This window comes from Apium graveolens, chromosome 1, assembly GCF_009905375.1.
Source record: "Apium graveolens cultivar Ventura chromosome 1, ASM990537v1, whole genome shotgun sequence".
Classification (NCBI taxonomy): domain Eukaryota; kingdom Viridiplantae; phylum Streptophyta; class Magnoliopsida; order Apiales; family Apiaceae; genus Apium; species Apium graveolens.
The window spans coordinates 179,338,300-179,347,835 of NC_133647.1; the positions used below are offsets into that span (position 1 = coordinate 179,338,300).

The 9,536-nt window shown below is 34.1% G+C and overlaps 1 protein-coding gene across 1 annotated transcript; it reads right to left on the reverse strand.

Annotated features, from left to right (window-relative positions):
• Nucleotides 1-1,035: 1,035 nt before the first annotated feature.
• LOC141712329 (uncharacterized) lies at nt 1,036-8,395 on the reverse strand. Its single transcript, XM_074515228.1, has 5 exons — nt 7,997-8,395; nt 7,727-7,894; nt 7,033-7,138; nt 6,826-6,921; nt 1,036-1,079 (listed from the first exon to the last, which is right to left on the reverse strand). The coding sequence occupies exons 1-5, from the start codon at nt 8,393-8,395 to the stop codon at nt 1,036-1,038; spliced, it is 813 nt and encodes a 270-aa protein (XP_074371329.1).
• Nucleotides 8,396-9,536: the final 1,141 nt, after the last annotated feature.

Consider the following 9,536-nt stretch of genomic DNA (forward strand, 5'->3'; position numbering starts at 1 on the left):
CCTTCAGCGGTGGTCGACTGAGTTTTTTTTGATGAATTTGCCTCCCATGCTTTATTCTCATGACTATCAGCTCCAGTTCTCAACCATCTAGCTCCTAGATTTTGATTTTTCATATTTCGTGTTGGTGCTCTTAACCAACCTCCATAAGCACGAGTTATCCCCATCTTCGGGTGTGCATACACAATACCACAATCTCGTTCCAGGTGTCCCAACATGCCACATACAAAATAAAAAGTGCTCAAATGCTCATACTTAAAATTGATCCAACTCCATTCTCCACCATCTCTCTTAATCTTCATCCTCCTCTTCAGGGGTTTGTTGATATCCATGGTTACTCGAATACGTGCATACATCTTCCACTGACCATTAATGTTTGTAGGATCCGAACTTACAAAGACTCCCACAAAATTTCCAATATTGATTAATACATTCTCCAAGAACAAACCTTTTGGAAAATCATATATTTGTATCCACATATCTGTTTTATCTAACTGGATGTGGTGTGGATCTTCATTTTCACCCAGTTTTTGATAAACAAGCAAGCTCTGTTCAAAAGTCCATGGTCCTCCTTCCATTACTTTCTTCAAATCTAACACATGAAAGCAAACAAATGATTATCGTTGACCACCAATATCATGTATTTCCATTCCCTCCCGTGGTCGCCATAAAGAAGCCATAACATTCTACATTGCATTGAAGTTTATATTTTTCTCCGTAAAAAATCTACCCACTAACACATATGTCTTCTTTTCTTTCTCCGGTAGACCACCTGTAACAATCATACCCCCGTCATCTTCCTCCTCTAGTGTGAGTCGTGAATACAGATCTTCCAAACTTTCTCTCGGCGCCGCCATTTGATATATCAGAAACCAAATAACGTATTAGCAAAAACAACATATAGGACTAAACACCTTGTTAATAAACAAGACAAAAACTTATATATAATTATATTATATTATATCATATATATAATTGGTGTAAGAGAGTTTAGGTGGTACCATAAGATGGTATGGTCGTCAAGGTTAAGATTGTAAATCACTCTCTATTAGTTATAAGTTCAGTGCAAAACAAACACCAACCTGCAAAAAAACACAATATAACAATATACTAAATTTGCAAAAAACAAAATCCCAATACTGATAACGGAAAAAAGAAGAAATATAAAAATCATACTAAAATATAATAAAAAAATTTTAAAAAGGTAATAACTATGGTAAACATAGTGAAAAATTCACGTTTAATTGAACGCCACACCAAATTTCACCCAAATATTTTTTATTAAAAAGTTTTTAATATAAGAAAAAATAGACAAAGTGTTGGCCTTGTTGAGCACGCCTTAATTCCACATTAGTATGATATTGTCCGCTTTGGGCCGAGCCCGCACGGATTTGTTTTTGGGCACCTCCCAAAAGGCCTCATACTAATTGGAGTTGTCTGACTGCTTATATTCTAGCAAACTGCCCCTTCCACAAACGATATGGGACAACTCCTAACAATCTCCCCCTTCACACATCGGGCCCGACACCTGCCGATTCTGCCACCTTCAGTGTGACCAGACTCCCCCTCGACCCATACTGAAAGTCCATCTGGTTATCTGCTCCCCCTAGGCCCATCTGCCTTTTCCTTGAGCCCATTTTGGGGCAAGCCCATCTGCCTCTTCCTAGGTCACTTCTGGAGCCCATCTATGATTGTTGTGGACCGTTTTAACCATAGCTCTAATACCACTTGTTGGGCTTGGTCTTATAAAAAAATTGAGAATTGTCCAATCAAAATATCCTAACTCCACATTAATATGATATTGTCCGCTTTGGGTCGAGCCCGGACGGGTTTGGTTTTGGGCACCTCCCAAAAGGCCTCATACTAATTGGAGTTCTCTGGCTGCTAATATTCTACAAATCTGCCCTTCCCACAAACGATGTGGGACAACTCCTAACAATCTCCCCCTTCACACATCGGGCCCGACACCTGTCGATTCTGCCTCCTGATTGTGAATATGGCTCCCCCTTGACCTATACTGGAAGTCCATCTGGCTATCTGCTCCCCATAGGCCCATACTGGAAGGACCACCTGCCTTTTCCTTAAGCCCATTCTAGGGCAAGCCCATCTGCCTCTTCCTAGGTCACTTCTGGAGCCCATCTGAGATTGTTATGGACCGTCACAACCATAGCTCTGATACCACTTATTGGGCTTTCTAAGCACGCCTTAACTCCACATTAGTATGATATTGTCCGCTTTGGGTCGAGCCCGCATGGATTTGTTTTTGGGCACCTCCCAAAAGGCCTCATACTAATTGGAGTTGTCTAACTGCTTATATTCTAGCAAACTGCCCCTCCCACAAACGATGTGGGACGGATTTATTTTTGGGTACCTCCCAAAAAGCCTCATACTAATGGAGTTATCTGGCTGCTTATATTATAGCAATATGCCCCTCCCACAAACGATGTGGGACAACTCTTAACAATCCTTCTTTTACACATCGGGCTCGACACCTGCCGATTCTGCCACCTGATTGTGTGATCTTCTTCCCCTTGACCCATCCTGGAATCCTACTGGCTTTTTGACTCCCCCTAGGCCCATACTGGAAAATCCACCTGCCTTTTGCTTGAGCCCATACTGGGTAGCCCGTCTGCCTCCTCCTAGGTCCATTATGGAAGCCCAACTGAGATTGTTTTTGGAGCGTTACAACCTGAAGCTCTGATACCACTTGTTGGGATTCCTAAGCAGGCCTAACTCCACATTAGTATGATATTATCCGCTTTGTGCTGAGCCCGCACGAGTTTATTTTTTGGCACCTCCCAAAAGGCCTCATACTAATTGGAGTTGTCTGGCTGCTTATATTCTAGCAAACTGCCCCTCCCACAGACGATGTGGGACAACTCCTAACAATCTCCCCCTTCACACATCGGGCCCGACACCTGTCGATTCTGCCTCCTTCAGTGTGACCAGGCTCCCCCTCGACCCATACTGAAAGTCCATCTGGCTATCTGCTCCCGCTAGGCCCATACTGGAAGGCCCGTCTGCCTTTTCCTTGAGCCCATTCTAGGGCAAGCCCATCTGCCTTTTCCTAGGTCAATTCTGGAGCCCATCTGAGGTTGTTATGGACCGTTTCAACCATGGCTCTGATACCACTTGTTGGGCTTGCTAAGCAGGCCTATCTCCACATTAGTATGATATTGTCCGTTTTGGGTCGAGCCCGCACGGATTTATTTTTTGGCACCTCCCAAAAGGCCTCATACTAATGGAGTTATCTGGCTGCTTATATTATAACAATCTGCCCCTCGCACAAACGTTGTGGGACAACTCTTAACAATCCTCCCTTTACACATCGGGCTTGACACCTGCCGAATCTGCCACCTAATTGTGTGATCTTCTTCCCCTTGACCCATCCTGGAATCCTACTGGCTTTCTGAATCCCCTTAGGCCCATACTGGAAAGTCCACATGCCTTTTGCTTGAGCCCATACTAGGTAGCCCATCTGCCTCCTCCTAGGTCCATTATTGGAGCGTTACAACCTGAAGCTCTGATACCACTTGTTGGGCTTGCTAAGCAGGCCTAACTCCACATTAGTATGATATTGTCCGCTTTGGGCCGAGCCCGCACGGGTTTGTTTTTGGGCACCTCCCAAAATGCATAATACTAATTGGACTTGTCTGACTGCTTATATTCTAGCAAACTGCCCCTCCCACAAACGATGTGGGACAACTCCTAACAATCTCCCCCTTCATTCATCGGGCCCGACACCTGTCGATTCTGCCACCTTCAGTGTGACCAGACTCCCCCTCGACCCATACTGAAAGTCCATCTGGCTATCTGCTCCCCCTAGGCCCATACTGTAAGGCCCGTCTGCCTTTTCTTTGAGTCCATTCTGGGGCAAGCCCATCTGCCTCTTCCTAGGTCACTTCTGGAGCCCATCTGAGATTGTTATGGACCGTTTCAACCATAGCTCTGATACCACTTGTTGGGCTTGCTGAGCACGCCTTAACTCCAAATTAGTATGATATTGTCCACTTTGGGCCGAGCCCGCACGGATTTGTTTTTGGACACCTCCCAAAAGGCATCATAATAATTGGAGTTGTGTGACTGCTTATATTCTAGCAAACTACCCCTCTCATAAACGATGTGGGACAACTCCTAACACAAGGTAAATTGTAATTCACTATATTCACCATCTGAAAATTATAGTGTGAAAAATAGAAAATTTCAATTAATAAAAAAATTACAAAAAACATAAATTTCATTAGTACAGCAAGTAAAGTAAATAAATCTAAATGAAAACTAATGAAAAGAATGTCATCAACTTATTTATGATAATTATAAATTCTCATATTTTCTATCTTTATCTTAATATTTATTATATCATATACATTATTAGAGTAAAGAACAACTATAAAAAAATTAATTGTATATGATATAATCAATTTATTAAGTGAATATGTATAAATTTAATAATTTTAAAATTGGAAATAAAAGAAGAATTCACAATTAACAATATAACAATGTACTAAATTTGCAAAAAACGAAATCTTAATATTGATAAACGGAAAAAAGAAGAAATATAAAAATCACACTAAACTATAAACAAAAAATTTTAGAAAAAGGTAATAACTATAGTAAACATAGTCTATAAAAGAAGAATTCACGTTTAATTGGACGTCACACCAAATTTCACCCAAATTTTTTTTATTAAAAAAGTTTTGATATAAAAAAATAGACAAAGTAAATTGTAATTCACAATATTCACCATCTGAAAATTATAGAGTGAAAAATAGAAATTTTCAATTAATAAAAAATTACAAAAAATATAAATTTTATGAGTAAAGCAAGTAAAGTAAATAAATCTAAATGAATACTAATGAAAAGAATATCATCAACTTATTTATGATAATTATTCATTCTCATATTTTCTATCATTATCTTAATATTGTATTATATCCTATACATAATTGGAGTAAAGAACAACCATAAAAAAATTAATTGTATATGATATAATAAATTTATTAACTGAATATGTATAAATTTAATAATTATAAAATTAGAAATAAAAGAGGAATTCACGATTAATTGGACGTCATACCAAATTTCACCTATAAATTTTCATTAAAAACTTTTTAATATAAAAGAGTAGACAAAGTAAATTGAAATTCATAATATTCACCATTTGAAAATTATAGAGTGAAAAATAGAAAATTTTAATTAATTAAAAATTACAGGAAAAACATAAATTTCATGAGTAAAGCAAGTAAAGTAAATAAATCCAAATTAATACTAATGAAAAGAATATTATCAAATTATTTATGATAATTATAATTCTCATATTTTCTATTATTATCTTAATATTATATTATATCCTATACATAATCGGAGGAGTAAAGAACAAAAATAAAAATTTAATTTTATATGGTATAATAAATTTATTAAGTGAATATGTATAAATTAAATAATTTTAAAATTAAAAAAATATGAAGTTTTAAGTAAAAAACAATAAAAGTAAAATTAAAAAAATCAATGTTGTCATCCATGCCCATCTTTCTCTTATATTTATAAAAAGCAAATATAAAAAATCTTGTTGAAATTAAACTAGCTTATAATATCCTAAATTAGTAAAATAAAATTTTTTTATCATAATTTTAAGGAACTGACAACCTCCACGAAAAGCTTGCCCACATATCCGAACTTGCGCAATTGTTGAGTGCAATTTTAAGAGTTTGGTCCAAATTTGGGTCGAATTTCTCCAATTCTAATAGTTTGGCCTAAATTTCGGTCCAAATCTCAAAATGTTTATTTAATTATTTTAAAGTATTATAATAATAAATATATTATTTTTGTATGATATAAGATATTATCTTTATATTTTTTTATATTATTATTATTATTATTATTAATTACTTGTTTTATCTCAAAATAACCTAAATGGTTACAGGCAATATTTTGACTATCTTGGAGGAAGTCGATTTAATTTGTCGGACTAAATTAATAATTTAGTTCTCATCGCATTTTCATTTATGTTGTATTTCAAATTAAATTTTATATGTTGTAATCTTCATTTTAATGTTTGAATGTATTCGTAATTTAAATTCAAGAAATGTAATGATATTTATTTAATTATGTTTAAATATTTTTTAATTTAAATTATTATTTAAATAAATAATAATAATATTCTAATATCGGTTAATTGCATTTAAAAATACTCGAAATCAAAATTTTATGTAATAAATTAAAAAATATATATTAAAAACTATTATTTAATTTCGGTCCAAATTTGAACTGAGATTTAGGCCACTGTTAGATGAATTTGGACCGAAATGGGTCCAAATTTGGACTTTTAGACCAGTCTTGGAGTTGGGCTCGGAGGCTTTGGATCATCTCCGACATACTTTTTATTTAATATCTTAACTCAAAACTTTAGTTGAGGAATTTGAATCGAAATGTTGTTGTAACAAAATCTTTAAATTCTTACCCCTGTTGGATAACTTGGTCGTTGGATACCTATTTATAAGGCTATAAGCCTTATTTGTCAACAAAAAAAATCACTCTTAATTGAAGAGTCTCATCTCTCTTTTTAATTTTAAAAGTCAAATTTCACTCTTAACTATTATTTTTTATATAACAACACTATCTTTCTTTTTTTATTTATTTTTGTTTTCTTGTGAATTCAAAATATTTTTAAAAATGCTGGCAAAAAAAAATATTTTTAAAAATTAAAAATAAATTAAGGAGTCAAATTAAAAAATATTGTTAAAGATGAGCACATATTAAATCACTAAAACTCAATAATTTATATTATTTATAAAGAGTGAGTTGGGAGAGGAATCCTGTGTTAATAACTTGCACGTCTTTTCGCCATGAAGAGAAGTCTAGCCCAGTAGTCCACTGGCAAACTTTTAATCTCAACACTATTTCTCAACATTTTAGATAATCTCGCTGATTTTTAAGAGTAATCGGAGGTTAAAAGTAAAAAATTTTACAAATTTTTTAGTGCATGTCATGACTTGAAATAAATTCTGAGTTTAGCTCAGGTTTGGCGTATCTTACCCTCCCTTGGTTTGCACCTGCATAAATCTATGAAAGAATACAAACCAATAGAAACAGACAATCTGCCAAATCTATGAAAAAAAGAGGAATGTTGATCACGGTCTAACTGAAGATTCACATGCACATTACAACATTATAATTTATCAGCAACACTGCACTACACACGCTGAAGGACAAACATCACACTTACACCCTCTTTCAGTAATCACCAGCCATCAATAGTGTACAATAATGTGTTTTTGTGTGTGAATATGTATTTATATCTTTATGTGTGCCATGGTAACATGAGCGAGATCATTTGATATGAGTAGTGTTCACGAGATAAATACACAAACATAAAGAACAAGTTCACGAGTCTGTTCCTGGAAAAGACAGGGGGTTTTTCATAAAGGTCTTACTCAATCAATTCTTAGTACATTCATTCTGCCTCTCACTTGATAAACTTCTTCAGCAACCCACCTTGATAAATGTATTTCAAAGGCAAATTCAAGACCATGAAAACACCAAAGACCATATGTAGCTGTCATAACGTGTGATTATTTGCAGAGTCTCAATCGTTGAGTAGAAGAAGCGTTTCAGAAAAAGGCCATATATGACTAATACTACCATTATCTCTCTCTGTGGAAGAAAACTCCTCGAGTCTGACTGCCTCCACATCACTCAAGTCCTTAACATTCAATACCCATTTCCATACCATTACGTTTGAATCTGCTGAGTAATAACAATCCCGGAACAAAACTTCATTGCTGACTGAGTTTCTAATACAGACTAAAGCAGATAGTTTTTCATTCTCTCTCAATTCAATCTTGTATAGTTCATTCAACCCCTCATCATACACCCGTACACAACAAATCAAGCGGGACTACAACATGTGTCGTACAACAAAAAGAGAACGACTAACAGATTCCGTTATTAATAAATCAAACAAGCTGTCAGAATGCAGGTTCTCATCATGCCCTATTACCGTTTCTCTAAAAATTCCATTACATAAGTTGTAAGAAATAATCAACCACATAGCAAATCCCCTAAGTATCAGCCAATAAAGAGTACCATTAGCTACATGTATAACATTCTCCGCGATACAAATACCTAAATTAGGGCCCCCAGTTGCGATTAAATCCCATGAATTGGTGCTCAAACTATACACCTCAACATTGCATCTGATTTTATAGTTGATCTTGGCAACCTTGAAGTCATTAGCATTTGCATCAAACAAAAATCCATAAAGAGCCTCTTTTTTGTAGAATTTAGATTTTGGAAGAATTTTCAACTTCCTAATGGCCGGATTCCATATAAATACACTCTTGAGACTATTATACTTGGGGGTATAGCAAATTAGCCCATCGATGCTTCCAATTATCATTATAAGATCCCCGCAGGAAAACTCAAATTATAACAGGTTTGAAGTTCTTTACTATCATTGTACTGTACACGATAAGAAGATTTCAAATAATGCTCATAAAAGCAAAGAAAATACTCCATATTAGTTGAATTCGAGAGATGCATATCTATAAATCTAGGAGATTTTATGGAAGCATACCATGATTTGGAGACGCCAGACGGAAGTGCATGTTATAATAGACTTGATGCATGGTATCTTTACGAGGATCTGCTCTGTAATATGATCAGGCAACGATGAAAATTCAGACGCCATAATTAAGTAACAACCAACTTGACAGCCGACTTAACAATCACTAGCCTATCAAACCCTACTTTTTAACGTAATGTCAACAAACCTTATTTTTGTAAAAAGTTTTGAAAAAAAGTATTTTTTGCAAAAAAAATAATAATTAAAAAAACATTTTTTGAAAAAAAAATCACATTTTCATAAAAGCCCTAGCATAATTGTAAATTAAGTAGTTAACATTATATGGTTTTTTATACACATTACTTTACTTTTTTATGCTTTAATATGTTTTTTGTTATAAGTATTTCAATATTAAAATAATCAGACTTGTCCTTGTGAGATATATCTTAAATTATTTTGGACTTTTTTGAAAAATACCCAAGTCTAAATTTTTTTTTGCAAAAATACTTTTTTATTTGCAAAAATACTATTTTTCAAAAATAATTTGCAAAAATACGACTTTTGACAACCGGAATCAACTGCATGCAATATTTGACGAGTTTCTGCAAATCTATTCAATTAGTTGTATATCTATTTGATTTTGGTTGATTTTGGGTATTCTGTATTTTTGCAAAAAAGTTTAGAAGATAGTAAAATTATAAAAAAAAAACTTTGAAAATTTAGTATTTTTTGGTAATTTCTCAATTATTTTTATCGAAAGCTATGATATATAGAAAACCTTTCTAGCCTCATAATCATATTTTTGATTTAAATAATTTAACGAGCATTTTTCAACTTTTAATCCACTTAAAAGAAAGAAACATTGAAAAATTAAAGTTAAAATTATGATACATGGTATATAATCTATATATCTTAATGACTACTCCTTATTTTACCCATGGCTAAATAAATTTACCTATGACCAAAATTCTATATA

Bases quoted from the DNA above. Each gene is read 5' to 3' on its own strand.
- LOC141712329 (XM_074515228.1), bottom strand. From the start codon at position 8,395: ATGATAATTGGAAGCATCGATGGGCTAATTTGCTATACCCCCAAGTAT. The intron at 7,895-7,996 runs GTAATAGGGCAT...CACATGTTGTAG, and splicing joins ATGGAATTTTTAGAGAAACG to TCCCGCTTGATTTGTTGTGT. The intron at 6,922-7,032 runs GTAAGATACGCC...CTTAAAAATCAG, and splicing joins CAGGTGCAAACCAAGGGAGG to CGAGATTATCTAAAATGTTG.